At 47.5% G+C, this 25,157-nt stretch overlaps 1 protein-coding gene across 3 annotated transcripts; it reads right to left on the reverse strand.

Annotated features, from left to right (window-relative positions):
- Positions 1-807: 807 nt before the first annotated feature.
- On the reverse strand, positions 808-24,064 carry NME9 (NME/NM23 family member 9). Of its 3 annotated transcripts, none has more exons than XM_043875255.1 (12): positions 24,035-24,064; positions 23,557-23,593; positions 20,472-20,529; positions 15,592-15,695; positions 13,869-13,940; positions 12,159-12,275; positions 11,015-11,090; positions 8,270-8,352; positions 5,844-5,936; positions 4,789-4,943; positions 2,780-2,919; positions 808-1,025 (listed from the first exon to the last, which is right to left on the reverse strand). In XM_043875255.1, exons 2-12 carry the CDS (start codon positions 23,587-23,589, stop codon positions 928-930), a joined length of 1,029 nt encoding a protein of 342 aa, XP_043731190.1. In that variant the 5' UTR covers positions 23,590-23,593; positions 24,035-24,064; the 3' UTR covers positions 808-927. The 3 variants fall into 3 exon arrangements, with proteins under 3 accessions (XP_043731190.1, XP_043731191.1, XP_043731192.1); XM_043875256.1 differs by having other exon boundaries at positions 24,047-24,060; XM_043875257.1 differs by having other exon boundaries at positions 2,780-2,878; positions 24,047-24,056.
- Positions 24,065-25,157: the final 1,093 nt, after the last annotated feature.

The following is a 25,157-nucleotide window of genomic DNA, read 5'->3' on the forward strand; positions in this document are numbered from 1 at the left end:
CCATGGATTGGGAGCTTTCACTGCTGGGGTTTGATCCCTGATTGTGGAGCCAAGATCCTACAAGCCCATGGTGCAGCCAAACAAAAAAATTTTTTAAATAAAACACAATTCAGCTTTAGCCAAAATCAGAAACCCAAGAAATGAGGGTGGAACGGCATTAAGAAAATCAGTTGAACCCTGGTTCCAGATATAACCCCCATGCACTGTTTTCTGAACATGCTCTGATTCATGGAGAACCACAGATGGTGAATCAGCTTATTCCAGGACTGCCCGTTGTAGCCAGAGCACATGGCATGAATTAAAGCTGATTTATATCTGCCCCCATAAGCCCTGAAGTGTCATGTCCAGTCCTGTTGCACTGATTTCAAGTTCACTGTTACCAAGTTAAGCTTTAAAATTGTTTCATCCATGGGACTTCCCTGGTGGTCCACTGGCTAAGACGTCATTCCCAATGCAGGGGACCTGGGTTCGATCCCTGCTCAGGGAACTAGGTCCCGTGTGCTGCAACTAAGAACTGCAGTTAAAGAGGCTGCATGCCGCAGTGAACACTGAAGCTCCCAAGTGCTGCAAATAAGACCTGGCGCAGCAAATAAATTTTTAAAATTTTGTCTAAAAAATAAAATCATTTCATCCATAATGTAGATTTATTCCTGGGGAGACACTGTCCTCTAGCTCAGTAAGTATCCCCTGAGATCACATCGTGTCACAGCAGAGTTCAATGACTGATGTCCATTTATTTTCTAAAATGTCAAAGATGGCCCCCCAAAAGTACATATTCCACATTCATACTATTTAGTAAGGCAGGAAAGTGGGTACCGTTATTTTTATTCATGAAGGATAGCTAAATCAAGAAAGTATTAGTGCTCAAAAGAGGAAGTTTCAGTTCCAGAAGTTTCCTTATGTGCAGCAGTTATAAGCATTCTGACTTCAGCTTGTGGCCTCGCCCTGGTCACGGGCTGCCTCATCCATGTCCTCCGGGGAGCACAGCATTTTGCCGGGGCCCTCTGCTCCTTCAGCCTCACGGCCTGTGGGATGACAGGCATTTTGTAGGACTTCTTACAACAGCCCGGTCCTGCTCCCCCACCCACAGACTGCCCACCAAAGAACAGTAGAAAGACAGACGGTGAAAAAAAAAAAAAAGACGGTGAAGCTAGGGGTCAGGGTGGACAGAGCAGCAAAGAGGCCCTAGTATGTGGGTGAGGGACTAGGGAAGAATTAGGAAAGGAAGTGACACTGGCTAAGCACTTGTGTCAGGCCCCAGGCTATGAGCGTCACAAGAACCCTCTGAGAAAGATGATGATTATGGGGCTATAACAGGTCTCATCACCTCCATCTCACAGACGAGGCAACTGAGGACCAAAAGAGTAACCTTCCCTACTGTTCCGCTAATAAATAGCAGAGGCGGGATTCAGACCCAGGACTGTCTGTCTCCAGAGCCCAGAAAAAGTGCTGGGTACACGGAAAGCACACTCTTGTCCTGACGGCTGAGAGGGTGCAACACATACATCAGAAAAGGGGCAGAACACGAGCACCCCAACCAGGCTACTTCCGGGTCATCCCCATGGGAAGCTGTGCACTTAGCCCAGGTGTGATCCAGGCTCAGACCCTTCAGCTCATTATCACGGGAGGTCAGGCACACACTCTCCCAGTTCTCCCCAGTGAGTGTTCCCCAGCCAGTTCCCTCTCCTCCTTCCCCAGAGTCATACCTGCTTGTTCCAGTCACTACCCCAAATGGATGAAGAGGTCCCCTGAGCACATGTCGAGGGCTCTCCGTGAGGGCAGGTCCCTTGAGTCAAGCGGTCTTCCCAGTACCGCCCGCACCAGAGTGAGAGTTCCTTCCTAAACTCCATCTCACTCCCAGTTGTCCCTCAGCCAGTAGCAGGCTGCACCAGGATTAAACAAGGGCCAGCAGGGGCAGCTCTCACCCTTCCTTTCCTTGCCTTCGGACCACTTATACTTACTTGGCTGGATGTGGATCTTGAGGAGACCATGATGAACATAAACATTTAGGGAAGCATTTGGGTGAAAACCCCTAACATGCAGGGACATAAGAGGTTATTACTGTTTCAGATCTGCAAGCAGCCCTCTCCCAAGAAGGCGACCTTCACATCCTTTGCTTTTCCCAGCATGTTCACTCCCAGCCCCTTCCGCCTCACGTCAGGCTCAAACAGAGATGTGCAACTCGGCAGGAGAAGCACAGGCCTTGTTCTCCCACTCATGGAGTGGGGCAGGTCACATGTGCTCTGAGCCCCGGGGGTTTCTCACCCTGATTTGGAAGGGATGCCTCCAAAAAAGCCCAGCACCCTTAACCCAAATGTGGGTGCTAAGGGATACGAGAGCCACAGCAGCTCCAGGTGGAGGGTACTTCTGTATAACCCTCTATTTCTCGGCAGCCCCATCAAAGGCTTGGTGGGGCCTGTGGAGCTTGGAGGAAGTGACTGAGTGACTGTCTGGCCTCTGCCTTGGAAGTTGCCTTCTGGAAAGTTAGTTACATTTTCCTGTGGTTTCCAGGGGAGAATGCAAAGTAACTTTGCAATAAGAGTTTGGCTTCAAAGTGAAATATGCAGCAAAAAATGTAATGAGGTATTAAAAAGCAACACTGTTACTCTGAAAATAAAACAGCAGGACAGTTGCTAAAGTTTCCTAAGGGGCCCTGTTTTTCCTGAAGGTGGTTACCACATAGTAACTATCAGTAACCCCCGCTCCAAACACACACACACACACACACACACACACACACACACACACACACAAGACCAGATCTGCCTGGATGACTTACCCAGAGGGGCGGATTCTGGAATCTGGTCTGAAAACTGAAAACTGGGGAAGAGCAGGGCCAGTTCCCGACGGGCGTCTTCTAAGTCCCAGCTTCCATGGACTGCATTAAAGGGCATTTCCGTGCCATACTGAGCCCGGAGACTGGCAGTATGCAAAATGTACAAGAAAGGTCTCATTTGAAAAGAAATGTTTTGATCTCTGGCAACAAGGCCACCAGCTACCCATCAACAGGCAGCATTTCTGTGACGCGGCTTTCTCTGCTGGAAGTGCCAGGAATGGCATCAAGGGTGATGGTAACCAGTGGTGTTCTGACCTTGTTTGATTTGTGCAGCAACCCTGAGAGGGAGACTAGGGAGACCATCATGACCCCCACTTTAAATATGCATGAGTCAGGACTTCCCTGGTGGTCCACTGGTGACAAACCTGCCTTGCAATGCAGGGGATGTGGGTTTGATCCCTGGTTTTGGAACTAAGATCCCACACGCCATGGAGCAACTAAACCCATGTCCACAACTTGAGAGCCCATGTGCCACAACTTCTGAAGCTCTTGTGCTCCGGAGCCTACACGTGGCAACTAAGACCTGATGCAGCCAAATAAATAAATATTTTTAAAAGGGGGTAAATATGCATGAGTCATGGTGTGAGCCCAGGAGCTGTCATTTTGTAGCTGTTACTACTGGGGGCTAGGCAAGCACCCTGCTGAGGGCTTGATACAGATTGGCATAATCAGTCCCTCAAGGTTCCCTGCTGCTACTGCTAAGTCGCTTCAGTCATGTCCGACTCTGTGCAACCCCATAGACGGCAGCCCACCAGGCTCCCCCGTCCCTGGGATTCTCCAGGCAAGAACACTGGAGTGGGTTGCCATTTCCTTCTCCAATGCATGAAAGTGAAAAGTGAAAGTGAAGTCGCTCAGTTGTGTCCAACTCTTAGCGACCCCATGGACTGCAGCCCACCAGGTTCCTCCATCCATGGGATTTTCCAGGCAGGAGTACTGGAGTGGGGTGCCATTGCCTTCTCCTCAAGATTCCCTAAAATAATACTAATACTGCTAAGATTTCCTCTATCTCAAACAGTGTTCCAAGTTCCCTCTTTCTCTCTCTCTCTTAATCTCAGGCAGGTCCTTTCCCATTGTAGTTCCCATTTTCCAGACGAAGGCATTAAGACAGAGGGATTAAAGCACAGATGACCCAAGACCACACAGTTAGCAAGAGGAAGAAGAGAGATTCTAACCACAGCACTCTAACAGCCTCCCAAGATAGGTGCTCACAACCCCATTTTATAGATGAGAGAACTGAGGCTCAGAAAACCTAAGATCTGAACTCTGGGCTGTCTTTCACCAGCCCCTGCTGCCTCAAACATGAATGTTCCCAGCTCCCTACAACTATAAGGTACAACTGCAGTTACTCAGTCTCTTGCTAATGTCTTTCTTGTTGGCAGGGCCTCTCTCAGCTTCAAAGGCAAGACAGTGGATTTGGCAGTGGTGGTGTCAAGCTAAACATTCACACAGGGTCAGGGAGCCAAACAAGGCAGCCTAGGGCTGGGACCTCAGGACATCTTGGGTAGGGAGTAGGGGATAAGGGTTGGGGGTCTGAGTCCTCACTGCCGATCCCTAGGCCCCACTCAGAGTCCCTGACTCAGCAGGCCTGGGTGAGCCCTGGAACCTGTCCTTCCTGAGTCAGGGTTTCAGATGGCTCTGGGGCCACAAACCCTTTGCTACAGAGAGAACAGTGAGGACTGGGCCCACAGCAGCCTTCAGAAGAGGGGAAGAGGCAGCAGCAAGCAGGCATCCTCTGAAGGGCTGGGGTGGGATCAGACGGGGAGGACATCAGGGTCTCCTCAAATCATAACAAAGGGCAGGGACTCCCCAGCATATAACAAAGAGGGAGCTTCGTGGCCAGCAGAGTGCCTTCTGTGTTAGCCACAATTCTGGGCTGAACCCCTAGCAGGGCTCTCAGCTTCCTCGGATGCAGGTGTTGAGATGCATGAAAGGACCATTACTGGTGACATTACCTGTCAGGCTGCTCCCTCCTCGCCACATGAGGGTCACAGGGCCCCATGAGGGTTCGCCAGGCAGTGACCACGTCCTTGGTGCCCTCAGTCCTGGTAAGGATCAGGAGGTGGCTTGGTCCACTGCACATGTGATGTACCAGCTTCTCAAATGTGTCCTAGTACAGGGAGGGAAGGGAGTGAATCAGGCCAGGGGCCCATCCCACCCACAGGATGGGAGAGGGTCTGTGAGCTGCCTCACTACCAGCCAGTATACCCTGGAAGACCCCAGGGAGGGGAAGTGGTACCCAAAGACACAGAGAACCCAGATATAAGTTAAAGGCAGGAAGATGAGGCTCTGAAATGACATGTTTGGGGTTGAGCATGAAATTATAAGAAGTTAGATAGCAGCATTTAGAAGACCACACACATGGAAACCAGAGGATACAGCTGAGACTTCTTTGCAGCATCTTGCAACCTTTCCCCCCTCTTCAAGTAGTAGCACTCAAGCTTCCTTTGGGGAGCAGCCCTTCCCCATTTCACTCAGTCCTAGTCTGGCCGACAACCACAATGCCTATCCACCCCTCCCCACACACCTGAGAGGTGGGGCCCAGGCTAGGAGACCCTGTCTCCCAGGTGGGTGAGTCAGAAGCAGAAACAGATGGAAAGTGCTTGGATCTGTCACCCAACAGGAGCACCTGAAGTGACGGCCTGTGAGGTTTTGTTCCAGAAATCCATACCCCTGCCTTGGTTCTTCTTGTCTCCACACCTTCTCATGCAACTCCTTCAGCTTTCTTTCTTCAGTTCTGGGAGTCACAGAGTATCCCCCCAATAAATTCCTTATTTCATTACTTAAGTTGGAGTCAAACTCTAGTCTTTGGGAGCATACCAAGCAACATCTCCCTGACACAGCCTGTAATCATTATGCTGAGAGTAATTTCATGGCCCACTTGCTGTTCATAATCTTGTTCTTCATAATAGTCTAGTTTCTCCCAAACTAATATCAATCTATAAACATAAAGTTGGAGAAAGATAAAGAAATGCAAGCATGTTGGATAAATGAAAACTGAAAAGCTGACCTCTCCAGCTCTGAGTTGGTAGAAAAGTCGCATTTCTGCTTCTGTCATGGTTCTCTCTTCATTCATTAAAATGTCAAACCCAGCTTCCTGGATCTGTAGGAGATATACACACATATATGGTAAAGAGCCAGACATCCTGGAATGTGAAGTCCTGTGGGCCTTAGAAAGCATCACTATGAACAAAGCTAGTGGAGGTGATGAAATTTCAGTTGAGCTATTTCAAATACTAAAAGATGATGCTGTGAAAGTGCTGCACTCAATATGTCAGCAAATTTGGAAAACTCAGCAGTGGCCACAGGACTGGAAAAGGTCAGTTTTCATTCCAATCCCAAAGAAAGGCAATGCCAAAGAATGTTCAAACTACAGCACAATTGCACTCATCTCACACGCTAGCAAAGTAATGCTCAAAATTCTCTAAGTCAGGCTTCAACAGTACATGAACCGTGAACTTCCAGATGTTCAAGCTGGATTTAGAAAACACAGCAGAACCAGAGATCAAATTGCCAACATCTGTTGGATCATCAAAAAAGTAAGAGAGTTCCCAAAAAACATCTACTTCTGCTTTATTGATTATGCCAAAACCTTTGACTGTGTGGATCACAACAAACTGGAAAATTCTTCAAGAGATGGGAATACCAGACCACCTGACCTGCCTCCTGAGAAATCTGTATGCAAGTCATGAAGCAACAGTCAGAACTGGACATGGAATAACAGACTGGTTCCAAATGAGGAAAGGAGTACGTCAAGGTTATCTATTGTCACCCTGGTTATATAACTTATATGCAGAGTACATCATGTGAAATGCCAGGCTGGATGAAGCACAAGCTAGAATCAAGATTGCCGAGAGAAATATCAATAACCTCAGATATGTAGATGACACCACCCTTATGGCAGAAAGCGAAGAAGAACTAAAGAACCTCTTGATGAAAGTGAAAGAGGAGAGTGAAAAAGTTGGCTTAAAACTCAACATTCAGAAAACTAAGATCATGGCATCTGATCCCATCACTTCATGGCAAATAGATGGGGAAACAATAGAAACAGTGAGAGACTTTATTTTGGGGGCTCCAAAATCACTGCAGATGGTGACTGAAGCCATGAAATTAAAAGATGCTTGCTCCTTGGAAGAAAAGCTATGACCAATCTAGACAGCATTAAAAAGCAGAGACATTACTTTGCCAACAAAGGTCCATCTAGTCAAAGCTATGGTTTTTCCAGTAGCCATGTATGGATGTGAGAGTTGGACTATAAAGAAAGGTGAGCACTGAAGAACTGATGCTTTCGTAGTGTGGTGTTGGAGAAGACTCTTGAGAGTCCCTTGGACTGCAAGGAGATCCAACCAGTCCATCCTAAAGGAAATCAGTCCTGACTATTCATTGGTAGGACTGATGTTGAAGCTGAAACTTCAATACTTTGGCCACCTGATGCGAAGAACTGACTCATTGGAAAAGCCTGATGGTGGGAAAGATTGAAGGCAGGAGGAGAAGGGGACGACGGAGGATGAGATGGTTGGATGGCATCACCAACTCAATGGACATGAGTTTGAGCAAGCTTCGAGAGTTGGTAATGGACAGGGAAGCCTGGCATGCTTCAGTCCATGGGGTCGCAAAGAGTCGGACACGACTGAGAAACTGAACTGAACTGAACTGAACTGAAAGCAAGCATGAATTCACATTTCCACGTGTTGAAAGTAAAAGATGATGGAAAGACAACATTACAAGCAGCAGAGACCTTCATTCTCATCATATCTGACCTGATTCAATTTAAAAATTGTCATTTAGGACTTTCCTGGTGGTCCAGTGGTTAAGAAGTCCACCTGCCAGTGCATGGATACAAGTTCGATCCCTGGTCTGGGAGGATCCCACATGGCACAGGGCAGCCAAACCTGTGCACAACTACTGAACCTGTGCTCCAGAACAAGAGAAGCCACGGCAATAAGCCCATGCACGGCAACAAAGAATCACCCCCACGTGCCGCAACTAGAGAAGAGCCCTCACACAGCAACAGAGACCCAGCACAGCCAAAAATAAAGAAAGAAATATTGTGATTTACTTCACTGGAATTTTAATTAAACCAAATTTTAATAATCAACAGTTAATTATTTAATTATTAATTTTATTATTATTATTAATTAAATAAAATTTTATTAAATTCTTTAGAGGCCTCTTCCCCCAGGACACTGCTACACTATGCCCCAGCCCTGTTTTTCCACCAGAGAAGACACGAGGATAGTCTGTAAGGGAAATGTTTTCTCTCTTGCTGCTGGGCTAGGTCTTTCAGTCATGTCCAACTCTGTGCGACCCCATGAACTGTGGCCCACCAGGCTCCTCTGTCCATGGGGATTCTCCAGGCAAGAATAATGGAGTGGGTTGCCATGCCCTCCTCCAGGGGATCTTCCCAACTCAGAAGTCTCCCATTGTGTCTCTTACCTTCATGATAATCTCATCTGTCTTCCCATGGACCACCGCGTCTGGTTTAATGATGGCCAAGGTGCAGGCCTTCTCTGATGACACTGCAACAAGCCAGGGATGGTGCTGTCAGACCCTGGACTCACAGGAGGCTCTCAGGACGCCCTCCACAGGAACTGTGCAGCTCCACACAGCCCCCACCTCCCTCCCCCAGCCTCTTGGCTGAGCTTCTGCTGACCTGGACTCTAGTGGATGCAGGGGTCTGGCTCCAGACCCCAACCCCAGCCTGGCTGCAAGCCGCACGAACTGGGAGGGAGAGTGTGGGGAGGGAGAAGAGTATGGGAGGTGGAGAAGGAAATCAAAGACGACTCAGGAACAAAACCCAGAAACAACCAAGTCAGCCTGGAGAGGGGACAGAGCTGGAGCAGAGGCGAAGCAGGCCAGGACACTCTCATCCCTTTCTGTCACCCCCTCATGATTCTTGGTCTCTAACTGCAACCAACTGTGTTCTCTCGGTGCGTCTTTCTGACTTTCTAGCATGTGGTCAGTGGTGGCTTCCCCAGGTCCCAAGTCCGCTCAGGGCTGGCACGTCCTACCAAACTCCTCTGTCTCTGTCCCATTCTCCTGAGAATCGGCCGCCTCGTCGTTTGGAGCCCAGGCACCAGTCAGAGCTCACTGGCCAGGCTACTGGGTGGCTGTGTCCACAGGCCAAGCAGCTGTGGTGATGAGGGAGATGCTGCATGGCCACCGTCCACTGCTCCGGCCCACAGACGCCTCGGGGGAACCCACATCTGTGCACCAACCCATCCCTGTCGGATTCCTGTTTGTATGGACTTGGCCTTGGTGAGCTCTGCACGCTGTCCACAGACTATAACGGCCTATTTTCTCTTTTCAACTTTCTCATCAGTTGTGTTGACTCTGAAAATCTCAAAAATGTGGGCTGAAAAAGTGCTGATCATGTTAAGCAGCCAATTGGTTCATTCTTCCATGAGCACTATTTCTAACATCCTATGAATCCTTGGACTTTAAATCCCCTTATAAATTGACCAATTAATGAGACCGCCCAGAGGTAAAGGTGAGAAGAGAAGAGGCCAGAGCAGGAGCCCAAGAACTCCAGTCTGAAGAGAGAGCAAAAGAAAAGCTGAGGACGGGGAGGCTGTGGACAGGCCAGAGAAAATGAGAAGGAAAATGAGAAAGGTTGAGATGTCTCAGACACCAGACAAGAAGAGGGGTGTTTTTGTTTTTGTGGGTTTTTTTATGTGGACCATTTTTAAAGTCTCAGTTGAATTTGTTACAATATTGCTTCTGTTTTGGTTTTGGGGTCACAAGGAATGTGGGATCTTAGGGTTTCCCAGGTGACACTCGTGGTAAAGAACACACCTGCCAGCACAGGAGATATAAGAGATGCGGCTTCAATCCCTGGGTTGGGAAGATTTCCTGGAGGAGGGAATGGCAACCCACTCCAGTATTCTTGCCTGAAGAGTCTCACGGACAGAGGAGCCTGGCGAGCTACAGTCCATAAGGTCACAACGATTTGGACATGACTGAAGTGACTTAGCACATGCGGGGTCTTAGTTCCCCAACCAGGGATTGAACGCATACCCCTTGCATTGGAAGGTGAAATCTTAACCACTGGACCACCAGGAAGTCTCAAGAAGAGGGTTTTGAGTAGGAAGACGCTGTGGACGGCAGCCAATCCCGCAGCAGGACACCACAGGCTGACTGGTAACTGCCTGCTGGATTTGGTGCCAAGAAGGTCACTGGAGCCCTGGGAGCGCCGATGGGCAGTGACAGAGGAGAGGGTGGCCCAAGGAGTGTGGACCAGGAAGCTGAGCTGGGAAGCGGAGCTGGGAGGAGTGGAAGGCTAAGGGCAAGGGCAGACTTTGTGTAGTTTCCTAAGTGGAGAGACTGGATTTAGGATAAAATAATGGGGAAGAGAAGAAGTGATAATCCATAAATGAGACAACAAGTGTTTCCTGCAGAAGCCAAATCACTGACTTCTCTTTCACACTTGAAATTTCTTGCTCTCCTAAACTGCACCACATCCCGTATTAGAATCCATCTCAGACAGTCCTCGTGATCCACACATAAATAGCAGTTATTCTCACTCAGGCAGTAATCAGAACTTCCTCCTCTCTCCTGCTTATCTCCTGAGCCACATCCTGGTTTCCTCTTGTGTCTCAGGGACCATCAGGAGCCACCTTGCCAGCAACAACCTTTCTAACTTCTAGCTTCTCTTCCCACTGTCAGATCAAGATGTTCGCATATTAAAGGCTCAGGAAGAACAGTGATGCTCAGGAGTGTAAAATCCATGAGCTGATACTTGGGGACTAAGAGGAAGAGGGTACAGGGCTGTGGGGAGGGAAGGGGTTCAGTACAGCTGACCTCACACTTGAGAAAAATGGTTAAAGAAACTCAAGTTCTTAAATAAGGGCTAAGGAAACCCCAGCACCTCATTACTTTACCTTATTAGTGTCATTCCCCTCCACTTTATTAAGAGAGCCTTTCCTGATGCTCAGTAATTGTCATGAAAGTCACACTTGTTATAGTTGAACATGATCAGAAAGACACTTAAGATGCCATTAAAGCACAGGAGGTAGATTAACACAGTAAGTTTGAAGGCAGGTGATTGGAGACGAAATGTTTTATGAGTTATTTTCCCAGGGTTCAGATTATTCAGTAAACTTACTACTCATATATTTTTTTAAAAACACATCAAGTCCAAGTCTGCACTGCCTTTTGCTTGCTTGTTGGTTCTGTACTCACCCAGGTCCTCACCATCACCATCGTTCTTTTCATGAGAAAAGCATTCATCTTCATCAGAAAGAGCTTCATCTTTAACCTAGTACAAATTGGTCATGGACAGAAAGTAGATAGCTGATTAAAATTCCACAAAGACTTTCAACAACCAACAGAAGCCAAGAAGGTAAAGGTTACAAATGCAGAGCAAAAGAAGAGGGTCAAGATTATCAGTCTTGGAAACTTTTCAAGGTCCTTTTGAGTAACTGGATGGTGGTACAGGGTGAGAGCAACTGAACACAAGGAAATCCATGCTGATCTTAAGGTTTAGAGTCTGCCTGTTCAAATCAAGTAGAAACTAAGGAAGAAGAAAGATGAAGTAGAGAGTTGACAAGCAGACAAGTGAAGAATTGAAATACAAATAGATAGAAAGCAACTGGCTACACTGTCCGGGGAAGTAGTAAAGACAGATCATTTATCTGTGGAGGAGGCACAGGTGTTTTCTTTCTTGGGGAAAATTTGCCAGTTTTCTGGGGGAAATATATGATTTGATTCCAATCCATTCTATGAGAACAGGGCTTTGCTCTTTGGAATTGAGTGTGGAATTTTGAACACTGGACACTGAACAACGTCAAGCCTCCTGTGGCAGCCGCTCAGAGCACAGGAAATATTTCTTTCTAACTAAAGGGTGTCACTTTTCAAAGGCTGCCGATTCTTTATGAAAAATTCACAGTCCACGTTATCCTGAAAATATTGTACCTAAATCACAAACAGTGCTTGCTGATCCTATTTCTCAAAGTAATGACCCCTTTCTAGTTAAACATATGAACCCCCAGGGGTCACAAATAAAACCCAGGAATGAGAGCGGAGGGCAGGTCACCAGGAGAGATGTCCCCCTGAGGCTGACTCCTCCAACCCACTCTTGGATCCATAACTTCATCTTCATTCCTGAATTTGCTGTCAGGGTTACAGAAAGCCCTGTTGGGAGATCAAGTGGGGATGAGTGAGAAATAGATGAGACACTAAAGTGTTCTGGAAGAAGAGGACTTCTTCAAAGACTTCCTAGTGGGCCTTGCACCTCCCCTGAGCAGACAGGCATTTCCTGCAGCTTTCCAGGGATAAAGAGGACACTGGTGGGGCAGGGGAGTGACCTGCTGGCCTGGCCACTTACCACTCGCCGCTCTCTGCCTTCAGCCAGCACCTTCTTTTCTGCCTCCAGCTGCTCACGGATGGTTTTCTCCAGCAGCGGGGCATTCGCTCCTCTCACCATCGCCACCAGCTCTCCTCCCTGGAACACAGCACAGAGGTCCTGCTCAGATCACACGACAGCAACCTCTTTCAAGAGTTGGCGAGTGTCCAAGGGCTTTGTTTGGGAGTGTGCCCAAGGTCAAGGTCCATGGACCCCACGCCCACAGCCTCCAGTCACTTCTCTGCCCCCTACCCCATGTCCCCCCTCCCTTCAAAACTTCCTTGAGGGCAGCGGGGAGTTAGGTGGGGGAGGACCAGGGCCATAGGTTGTGAGTCACTAAGTATGGACTCTCTGTGCCTCCTTCATCCAACAAGTATCAAATGAGCACTTACTATGCCCAACACCAAGACAGAGGCACAGAACGTAAACCCTAAACATGGAAAGACACAGACACCACCCTCAGTGAGCTGGGTGTGGAGCGGGGAGGGAGATGGTGGTGTCAGAGAAATAACGACGACAGCATAAGACCATTGCATTAAGAGGGGTGCTTGGGATTTGGGGCAAGAATCAATTCCCAACTCCATCTGGGGTGATGAGGGTGAACCTCACAGTGGAGATGCTGTTTGCAGTGAACTGGAGCTTCCCATCTTTGATTCTTCAGGAGTCTGCATGCCCGTCACTCACAGACCATCACATACACTGGGTCCTCCTTCTGTCTCCATCCCACCCATCCCACCTCTGTGTGACGATGGTGACAAGTTTCCACGTGTCCCCACATGGCCATTACCACTGATGCTTTAATCCACATGCTCCAGGCTCAGGCAAGCCAACCACTGTGGTAATGATGCCTTTTCTGCCACTGAGCTCTGATGCCATGTGGCTGGGGGCATGTCCATCTCAGCATCTCCTGCTCCCCCTCCCTCCCCCACCATCAGATAACTTCAACCTCCCTCCTGAAGGCCGAAGCTCAAATGAGGTTTTACCAGAAGCTTCCAACTTGTGAGACTTGCTGCCGAGGGCAGGAGCCCGAAGGTTTCCAAGGTAAACAACCCTGTCCCTGGTGAGCAGACCCCAGTTGCCCTGACTGTGTGACGGAGCGCTGCACTGAGTAAGGAGGAGAAAATCAACCCGTTGTCTTCAGGGCCTGGCAGGTGACCTAAAGCCAGGAGCCAGATGTGAGATGGCGGGCCCTTGGGGGCCGGGAGCCCCACGTGGATGTCATAGCTGAAGGCAGCAAGGCCGTCTTGCAAATGCTGGACCACCGGTTGTCATCCATCGACCCTCTCATTTCCAACTTTATGTCAACATATCCTCACATTTAATGATGAAACAAAGGTAAATACAGGCGCATTCATGTTCCCTCTGTGGAGCACAGTGGGACTCGCCAAACTCTGTGCTGGGAGTGAGTCTTCAGTCAAGAGTGCTCACGAGCTAGAAGGTGCACAGTCATTCGAGGGGATTGTCCTCTGTCCCGAGTCCAACCCTCAAGAGGCCTGCAGCCCGGAGTGACTCCCCAGGGTTCTGCCCGCAAGCAGTGCTGTGATTGAGGGCATTGGTCCTCGGCCAAACAATAAAGAGTCAGGAGAAGCCAGCACCTTTTGCTGGGAGCAGTGTGGGCTCTTGGTGAGAGGCGTCCTTCTGAACCCTCAAGGGTGCAGCCATGGGACCATCCGTGACTGAAAAGGTACTCACGGCATAAAACAGAAAGGTTGGCTCGCACCTCCCTCGGTATCTTTCGAGCACATCAAGACAGTCTGCCTCTGCCTAAAGGAAAGAGATGGTCAACAGGATGATGGGAGAACTGCGTGGGACACACATATCACACACGCATCTCTTACACACACACCCCCTTCATCCCCCACATCACATACCACATACAAACACACAGACACCACAAACACACATACCCCTCATCCCACACAACACACACATACCACATACCCTCACATACCACACACACACACACACCTCATCCCCATACCACATACACACACACACACATACCACACGCACCACACACAGACATCACATACACACATACCCCTCATCCCACACAATACACACACATCACACCCCCCACATACCACACACACACATACCCCTTATCCCCATACCACATACACACACACACCCCCACATCTCACCCCCACACCACATATCACATACACACACACAACACACTCACCACACACAGACATCACATACACACATATTCCTCACCCCACAAAACACACACACACCACATCCCCCCTACATACCACACACACCACACCACACACACCAATACTACATACCATATACCACATACACACACACACCACACAACATGCACACACATACATTATACACCACACATACACCACTCAACACACATACATTACACACCACACCACACACAGTGCACATAACACACGTATCACATCACACACATACATTACGCATAAGTCACACTCTACATCACACACACATACCACACACACACATTACACGTAACACACATCGTGCACATACATCACACATAATACAAACTACATAACACACATATGTTACACACAACTCGCCACACACATCACACACGCATGCGCACACACACACACACGAGTGATGCCCTCCCCAGGTGGAGCCCTGGCTTTTCACTCTCATGCTGCGCCTTCTAATATCTTTTTATCAGAACCTTAACAAGTGTCCTGTCAACATATGGGTAAAATGTGTTGCTAGTGTAGTTTTTTGAGGAATAAAATACGGAGGAAATGACAGCTTCTCCTGCTCCGGATCAAGGGAGGTCCTCCGCTACCATCCCACGTCTGCTCCTAGTGGCTGGGACGCAGGAGGGTCCTTGAGCTCTGCCCCCAGGTCGGATTCAGGCCCCTCCTGCGCTCCTCCACCGAAGCCTCACAAGCCGATACCAGGAGGAGGGCAGGCCCCGGAAGCCCAGCTTCTCCAGAGTTATCGCGAGGGAGCGTCGCTCCTGTGTTCACTGGCTGAGCCTCACCCCTTGCAGCTCCTCCCGCGTCTCCTACGCGCGTCTCCGGAAGTGCTTCCCATCTCCATCCACCGACCCAAGGAAACTTGCTGAAAGTCCCCTTTAAGGAGCAAGGATAGAGATCTTAAACCCTGTGCTCTGGAAGTGAGACTCCAGGCTTCACAGTGTCAGGGAGACAAGGAGGAGCCCTGGCCTCAGAGCAGCCGAGCAGTCCCCGCTCCAGCGCCAGGGGTGGCCGAGCCCACCGGACTGCGGGAGGCAGGGTAGGCAGGAAACCTCCTCCCTTGAGAAACTGGCATCAGCAGAAACTCCACAACGGATCTGCCTGCTCCATGATCTGCCAAAGGGCCCTCAGGCTTCCTGTTCCTGTTTTTCAATGTTTTAAGTTTTTTTGCAACCGTTGTTCGACATTCTGCTGAGAGAGGATCTTACTGATGCAAAATGCAGAAGGTCCGGGCCGACCTCCACCCTCATCTTCTGGAACAGGCTCACCACGGGCTTGCAGGGGCCACACCAGCCTTGGTAGACGTCAACAACTGCGGAGAACCAAGAAGCCGGAGCCCCGGGCAATGTCAGGCAAAATTGATACCAGCACATTTCCACCCACTCCGATAGCCATCTTTATTTGCTGTGGTAGTTTAGTGGTTTAGTCCTTCACATCCAACTCTTGTGACCTCATGGACTGTAGCCCGCCAGGCTCCTCTGTCCATGGGATTTCCCAGGCAAGAATAATGGAGTGGGTTGCCATTTCCTTCTCCAGGGTATATTCCCAACCTAGGGACTGAACCCAGGTCTCTTGCATTGCAGACAGATTCTTTACCAACTGAGCTACAAGGGAAGCCCCAATTGCTGTTAAGAGGATTTATTCTCCCAGCAGAGCATGAGCAAGAGTGGAAATACAGCATTCCTTTATGAACTCAGTGTTCCAAATTCTAAGCTCAATGAAGTGAGTAGAGTGAAAATCACTTACTTAACATGCATCCTTTACCACAAGGAGTTTGCAGGCCTAGCACAGACAGGCCCTCTGTAACTATTTGAATTGGACTGAAAGTATCCCTTCTAAAAGGAACAGTAGGTGACCTGTCAACATACAATCAACTCTTAGCTAATAAACACAGCATTACCCTTTCCTCCTGACAAGTTAAAAGCCACTTGCTTTGGGTAAAGGGGAATTTTACCTACTCTATCAAATCAACATTATTCTCCCAGACAGTGAACCTAAGAGAGACCTAGGTGGAAACTGGGGTGCCTGTTTCTGTCTTGGTCCTTGTCTCTGGAGTGTGGCAGGGACTGGATAGGAGGGACTCTCTTGTCTGACAGCACTAGACCTCGAGGCCTGCAAGAAGCTAAGCGACAAAGCCAACACATGTGCAGCGGACACACATAGGACCCACCCAGCCCAGTCAGACACTGCGAGTAAGTGCTAGATGGTGACGTCCTAATGGTCACATTTTAGAGAAAGGATGTCTTCATGAAGACCTCAGCAGTCAGAGTTCATGCCAGCAGAGCCGTTTCTGTTCAGCAGCAGGAGTGCATGGTCATGGGAAGGGAGTACGGACACTGCTTATAAACTCTCAGCTCTGCCAGTTTTAATAGCATGCAATTTGTGATTTTACTTTTTGAAGATTCACATTTCAATTTTTCACATCATATGAGAACATTTATTAATAAAACATGGTATAAATTATCTTTTTTTCCGTTTTTTGGCAGTGCCATATGGTTTACAGGATCTCAGTTTCCTGACCAGCAGTTGAACCGAGGTCCTTGGCAGTGAATGCACCGAGTTCTAGCCACTGGACTGCAAAGGAATTCCCTAAATTATCATGACTGAAGTTAGCATAGCCTCTGGCAGCACTAACACTGTACTGTAGGAATTGAGAAGAGGTTACCCAGTAGAGGGGTGACTTGCATTGGACACTGTGGAAATGCCAGGCTTGGGTGGGCAGAGAGGGAGCCCATGGTGGGAAGCATGGTAGGGGTGTCCAGGGGCCACTAGGATTGGGCTGTGGGAAGTGGTGACAGAGAACACTGGACAAGCAAGGAATGTGGGTTTGAGGAGCTCCATCCTGATTTACTAGGCAATGAGGACTCACAGTACATTTTTAGAAAAGAGAGTTGATATTTACTAAGCAATCTGCACTTGGCTTTTCTCTCAAAAAATCCAGCGGAATAGGTATTTTTATCCTACCATAGAAATAGAAATGAAATAACCAACCCAAGGTAAAACAAAAATTCTCAAGGAGTAGAACCAAGTTTTGGACTGAGGTTTGTCTGATGCCATAGTTCATGCGTTTTCAATGACTCTAGCAATAAAGATGCACAAATTCAAGAGTATGAGTCAGTTCAGCTAAGCAATATAGTTTTGCAGAGATAGTGAGAATCAGACTGGGTTTGGGAGGGATGGGGAAGCCAGACACAGGGGTGGTAGTGTCAAAGGAGGGATGGAAGGAATGGAAGAATCCCTGAGACTTTGAAAAGGAAGTGGAAAGACTGGGGGGCGACAGTCCTGCGGGTGTGAGAAAGACCCACCATTGAGCCCAACGGAGAAAAAGAACTGAGTGAAGGCAGGGAAAGAGTGTTTGGGGAGGGAGGAAAGTGAACTAATTCCAGATATGCTGTATTTCCAGTGCCATCCAGAGAGTCTAAGCCAAATGGTCCCAAAGGCAGTTAGACACCAGCAGGGGCAAGACAGAGGGATTTGGTCCTTAGCATCCAGGCAGAGGATGAAGCTCTGGGCTTCCTTAAGGATGACAGCTTCACAGTTGAGCAATTTCAGGAGACCACAGTAATGGGAGAGAAAGGCATTGGGTCATATTGGGGAAAAGTCATGGAAGACTCAGATGACCCTGTATCCAAGCCCACCAAGGAAAGCAGGTTCAAGCTCTGGCAGGTAAAAAAAAACTGGGACACAGTTAGCTACCAATGTCTATGCAGGATTTCCATTGATAGGTCAGCCCAGTCATTTGTACCAACTTCCCATCTCCTCTTGCACTCCCTGGCTCTCCAAGGAGTGCTAGGGACAAAATCACACTTGTGATGGTTATGGGGGAGAAGGGACTGGGGACTGGGGAGAAACTATATGAAGAGATTGGATGGCAGGAAACAGAGAAGGAAGGAAAGAAATGGCAGAGAAATGAAAAGGGGGGGGGTGTGTGTGTCTGTGTGTGCACAAACCTGAATAGACTTTTGCATGTTTGAAGGCAGATGGAAGTGAGCCAGCCAGAGTTCCAAAATGGTGGTTGACTTTGGGCACAAATCTCTGCTGGCTCTAGAAAGATTCATGTCTTCCCGAGACTGCCTGATGAATGGGGCAGATGAGCCCCGGCTGCCTTCAGTCCACATGATTCCCTCGTGTTGCGCTTAGCACTGGGCTCAACAATTCCACGTGCCACAGATGGCAGCTAGGATCACGTAGCATGTCTGGAACATGGCAAATCCTCAAAACATGATGAGTTTGTGGTTTTCTTACTTATGAGTAGTAATAAACTCACTTTCTTATGAGTTTGTTGTTAAAGATATAGAAGTTTTGCCTGGGAGCCGTGTTCTGATTGCACAGACAAGCCATATGGACAAAATAGTTAAGACCTGGCACCACCAACAAAACTTTGTAACCCCTCAAGTAACAGAGTGTGGCCAGACTCACACCCCATCCTGGATCAATGCAACCGCATTTATTAAGTACCCACTCAGCCCAGGCCTGGACACGTGTGCTCCAGATAGAGATGAAAAGACAACGGCCCTGTGTCTAGAGCCTGGGTACAGGCATGGAATGTCCAGCCACACAGGGGCCACACAAGGCTGGCTGTGTGCTAGAAGGTTGAGACAGAGTCCCACCCCAGATGCCCTAGAGACACCAGGTGGAAGTGACCACATAGAGGTTCAGGAAAGATTTCATTCAAGGAGGTTGCTTTAGAGCTGTCTGAGATGGAGAAAGATTTCAACAGTCTGTTGGGGGACCATGATACTCCAGGTAGTAGGAACAACATGGATATGAGTGAGGAAGTGGGGAAACTAGTGGCATGTGCTGGAAACAGGCTGGAGGCCAGGACACACCCCAGGGCACAGTGGGTGACAGGGCTGCAGAGACAAACTGAGTCTTAAGAGAGGGATAAGGGATGGGGGTTTGAGTGCTTAAGTCCTGGTGTGGGGGGCAGTGAAGGAGAGAGATGAGAGCAGATACAAGTTGACAGAGCAGGTGCATTGATAGAGAGAACTGACCAGACACAAAAATAGAGCCCTTCTAGAAGAAAAGAAGTGGAGAAAGGAAGAGTGGGGAGCAGCTGTGCTGGGCATCCTCTAAGATGCCATCAGTGGGCCCTGTCTCCCAGGGTTCACACCTTTGTGTGGTCCTCTGCCCTTGAGTGCAGGCTGGACCCAGAGCTTCTAACAAATAAACAGGGCAAACGCGATGGGATGTTACTTTTGAGATTAGGTTACATGAAGACTGTGAATTTCACCTCTCTTGTGTACTTGCTCGCTCTCTCTTTTCCTCTCTCCCTGAACCCTACTTTGGGTGGAGAGGCTGGGGGGAAGAAGCTACATGTTGTGAGAAATTGATGGCAAGAAATGGATGTCTCTGGCCAACAGCCAGTAAGGACCTATATCCTGGCAATGGCCACAGGAATGGACTTGGAAGTGACCTTTGAAGATCTGCCAAAGCCACATGACCAAGTTTGGAAGTAAGTTAAACTCTAAGTTGAGCCTTGACATTCTTGGTCTGACTCCTTAGCTGCAGCCTGGTGAGAGACCCCAAGCCAAAGGCACCCACCTAAGCAACTCCTGGATTCTGGATTCACAGAAACTGTGGGATAATAAATTTTGAGTGCTATAGACTGCTAAGTTTTAGGGTAAATTGTTACTCAGCAGTAGATATTGATCCAAGGAGGGTAGGGGACCAGGAGGCTGTGTTGTTTCCTAGTGATTGTGCAGCCCCTGGTTCTACTCTCTTGGGCTACCTGGCTCTCCTTCCAGCCCTTGAGTTCCAAGGGATCCCCTATTCAGTCCCTTCCCCTTTTGTGCCTCAAGTAGTTAGAAGAGGTTTCTGTTCCTTAATACCAAATATGCCCTGAGCATGACAATCAGCTCTAAAACAAGGGAACCCTGCTATCCAGCAGTACTGACTAGTTTCCTGAATTGGACTAACAGATGTTGAAACCAGATATGTATATATACACAAAAGAATTGCCTTCTTCTTTATTTATGAAACTCAAGGTTATAGGGAAATGATGCTCTTTGCAGGTTTTCCCTCCATGGTTCAATATGCCATTTAGGAATTTTGAAAAGAATGAGTCTAAAAAATCATCTTAAATTACCAGTTAGTCCTTTGGAACTGAGCATTTCCTCCCAGAGTTCTTGGGTGCTGATGTTGACCTAGCATCAGAGAAGAACAAATGCTGTATTACTGAAGGTACCAATGGGGAGGCAATCTGGTGCATTTGCTCTAGGTTATCTACTAATGTCTATCAATCAGGCCTCTCTCTTCTCTCTCCATCTCTTTCTCAATGAAATACTTACAAATACAGCTAAAGCTTCCCTCTTTGCCCGGTCTTCTTTTTTCCTCTCCTCCTGCCTCCAAGAAAATCTCATTTTAAAAATTGTTGGGACTTCCTTGGTGGTCCAGTAGTTAAGAATTCGCCTTCCACTGCAGGAGACATGGCTTTGATCCCTGGTCAGGAAACTAAGATCCCACATGCCTCGGAGCAATTAAGCCCAGGCACCACAACTAGAGAGGCCCACAGGAGGCAACTGCTGAGACTGTGCCCTCTGGAGCCCATGCTGTGTAACTGCAATAGCCTCCCATGGGCAGCAACTAGAGAAAAGCCTGCATGCCACAATGAAGACTTAGCGCAGCCAAAAATTTAAAATTTTTTTAAATTTAAAAAATCATTTTTACTTGTTACTTTGCCAAAACAGTATATAAAATTGTTTTGTGTACATAAATAGGCATAAACAGTGTCATATTGAAGATCTCCTTTTGCAATTTGTGTTTTGACTCAACATTAAACTTTGACATTTATCTGAATTTATGTACAGGGAGGTACTCATTTGTTTTTGCTTTTTTGTCTTTTTATACTGTATGGAGGTATAAAGTATATACAGTGAGACATACAGAATGAAACTGTTACACATGAGAGTTTTAACAAATGCATGTACCCAGGTAACCACACTTCTATCACAATACAGAACATTCCATCTCCCCAGAAAGTTCCCTCTGGTCTCCTCCCGGTCACTCCCTACTCCTCTCCCCAGATAAACAGTAACCTGCTTTCTGTCATAACAACTTAATTTTACTGATTCTAAAACTTCATATAAATGAAGTAGTACAGCATGTCTTGTTTTGTGCTGGTCTGTTTTGCTCAGCTATTTTGGGCATTCGTCTGTGTAATTGTATCTCAGTACTTTGTTCACTTTTATTCTTGAGCACGTTCCATTGTATGACATCACATTCTGCTTGATAGATGATTTGGAGCTCTTATGAATAAAGACTTCCGAACATTCTTGTTAAATCTTTTGCATTCACCCTTTCATTTATCTTCAGTAAGTAAATACCTAGGAGTTATATTGCTGGGAATATTGGGTCAACTGAGGAACCCAAATAGTGTTACCTAGGGAGAGGACAGGGTTCCTGGTTGGTGGACCCTAGAACACTGTTTTCAAGGAATTGACCTGGTAGAGAAGCAATGCTTACACAGAGGCCTCGGTGCATAGCAACCCCCCACCCCCTGCCTCAGCAAAAGGGAGTACTTCCTTTGAGCACCACAATGAACTCAGAGCTCTAGGGAATATGCATGAAGAAAAAAATGATAACAAATGTTATTACTCTCCAAGGGAATATCAGACATAGACACATGAAGAGACAATCATATGGGGCCAAACTTTTAGAGCCACAAGCCTGGACATATCTAAAGGAGTCTCATCACAGCTCTGCCATGTATGTATCATCCCTCCTGTTTACACAAAGAATAAGGAGGCTCAGAGAGGTTGAGGAAATTGTTCACAGCAATAAATGATAGGACCAGGTGCTTAGAATTGATTTACAGACACAGAAAAAGCCTCATAATTCTAGAGTACTAAAATCTCAGTGCTGGAAGCCCCTTAGAGATAATTCACCCAACGATGTCCTTCCACAGATGTGCAAGCTCTATCCCAGAGCAGTTAGGTGATTTATCCGAAGTCCCAGAAGAGTCAAGAACTGCATCAAATCTTCGACTTCCAGACCAAAACTCTTCCCTTCCCTGCCCATCCAGCCCCCTGCACACTATCATTAGCCTGATACTGCTTTCTTCTTTTTAAAAATCACATGCAAATTCACATGTAAAGTGCTAATGCCACAGAGAACAATAAAGGAGAAGTCAGATGCCTGGAGACCACTGCCCATCTACTGAGAGGTGCCTAGGGCCTGACCATGAAAAAATTTTAAGTTTACTTTAAAAGGCACCCATATTACATTATGATGATAAAGCCCTCCATCCAGCATCCATCCCCTTCCATGCCTGCTTTTTTTTTTTTACCATCACTTTAGAATCAACCAGTACTTATTGTCTAGGGCCAGGACAATAAGTAGTTATTGTCTTATCAATTCACTTGTCACAGCTGCAAACGAAGTAAAGGAAAGTATAGTGCATAAAATATCAAAACATTTTTTGAATAAGCAAATGATTTTAAGAAAACAGTGATGGGAGAAGTGGGTCTTCAGAGAGGGCACAGTTACAGACATATGCCCAGACTCTAAGAACTTATAACGTATTCTCTCAGCAAGTCATAACTATACCTTAACAAAATATATGTCAGATCGAATTATACTGATTCATATTTTCTTGCTATTTTTTGTTTTATTTTAATTCATGTTTCAGTTTCATGGTTGCATAAGCATTATAAACATAAGCAGCTTTTATCCAAGTTTATGATTATATGTTTATATTTGCATGCATAAGTTGCTTCAGTTGTGTCCAACTCTGTGCAATCCTAGGGACTATAGCCCGCCAAGCTCCTCTGTCCATGGGATTCTCCAGGCAAGAATACTGGAGTGGGTTGCCACGCCCTCCTCCTGTTTATATTTAAGTGCACACACAAAAAATTGTCATTACTAGAGGTCAAGATAAGCTTTTATTCCTTTAAGGCAGAAGGGTACAATATTCAAGTTTGTGAACACTGTTATATGCTACATTTTTAATAGTACATTTTAATTTTTATTTTTTGCTCACACTGTGCGGCTTATGGGATCTTAGTTCCCCCACCAGGGATAGAACCCGTATCCCCTGCAATGGAAGCACAGAGTCGACCACTGGACCACCAGGGAAGTCATTTTTATACTGTACTTCCCATTCCAGACTATCCTCCCCGCCCTCTATTCCACCCCAATCAACTGCTGGAAGCCAACTTCGCCTTGAGACTTACCTGCAGGGCAATTTCTCTTTTCTTGCTGCCCATGGCTCTACAAAGAAAACAGAAGCTCTGTTATTGAGGGTTCAGGTCATTCTGGCCGCAGCCTCACGACAAAACATTGAGTAGATCTGCAAGCCTAGAGCCTCCTCCAGATAGAAAGCCCACCTCCCCATCTCCGCTCCTTCAAGTTAATTATGAATGGCAGCAAATAAACGCAGTGATCCAAAATGAACACTCCACGGGGAAAGCTGAACTTAAGCCCGAGGGCTCTTGGCTCGCCAGAAGGTTTTCTGTGGACATGCGGAGTCGCTTCCCCTTCGGGAGCTGGCGGAGGGGCGCGCGCGGAGGCCCGAGTAGGGGCGCGGGGCCACGCAGCCCATCAGGCCCCTAAACGCCTGCCAAGGAATTTGGACGGAAAAAGCCTACAGAACCCTGCCATCTCTACTGTTCCCATTTATTCCTGGGAAACTGGGCCCCTGCAAACAGGTACCGGGTCCTCAACCTGCAGCAAGAGTTTCCAACGGAGTTTGCGGCTACCCAGCCACGGTCGTCATGGCAACACTGCGCGGGGTGGGGCGGGGGGGGGACTAAGGCGGCCAAGAAATGAACCCGAGTACCCATAAGCCACGCCCACTCTGGACTAGCTCAAAGCCAGGAGGGTGGCCCGCCTCTTGCTGTCAGGACTGGATTGCAGAAACACTTTCACTGGCTGAAGAGTTTGTCTTGTCTGGTTCTTTTGCACTCACCAAGCACAGATCTGGTGCATCATGTACTGTAGAGCTCCATCTTCCATTCCTGCATCCCTTCTGTCCCACCAGGACTGGCATGCAGCTTTTCTATTATTACTGAATACATGCTGGGCAGGGGTGGCTCCCAGGTTTTGACAGATCTGAAGAGGTTTCCTTCAAGATAAAGAATACAAAATTACAAATTCAAAATTAAGTATGAAAGTCAAGTGGAGAAAATAGAAACAATTATAAACATGGTGTGAATGATCTACACCAATAAAAAGAAATTGCCAGGAGATTAAAAAAACAAGGCCCAACTATACGTTGTCTTCAGCAAATCCACTTTAAATATAAAGCACAGGTTTAAAAGGGTTTTTTGCTTGTTTGTTTTTAAAGACAGAAGTAAAAGGGTGGAGAAACTACACCATGCTACAGTAATCAAAAGAAAGCTGGAGTCACTATACTAATCTCAGGCAAAGCAGATTTCAGAGCAAGGAAATTTATCAGGGATAAAGAGATGGTATTACATAATGCTAAAGGGATCAGTTCTCCAGAAAGACATAACAATACTTGTGTATGCACCTGACAGCAAAGCATCCAAATCCCTGAGGCAAAAACTGACTAAACTGCAAAGAAAAAGTAGATAAACCCAAATTGGAGGCTTCCCTTGTAGCTCAGTTGGTAAAGAATCCACCTACAATGCAGGGGACCCAGGTTTGATTCCTGGGTTGGGAAGATCCCCTGGAGGAGGAAATGGCAACCCATTCCAGCATTCTTGCCTGGAGAATCCCGTGGACTGTGGCCTGCCAGGTTCCTCTGTCCACGGGGTCGCAAGAGTTGGACATGACTTAGCAACTAAACCACCACCACTATTATAATTGAAGA

This window comes from Cervus elaphus, chromosome 19 (genome assembly GCF_910594005.1).
Source record: "Cervus elaphus chromosome 19, mCerEla1.1, whole genome shotgun sequence".
Taxonomy (NCBI): Eukaryota; Metazoa; Chordata; class Mammalia; order Artiodactyla; family Cervidae; genus Cervus; species Cervus elaphus.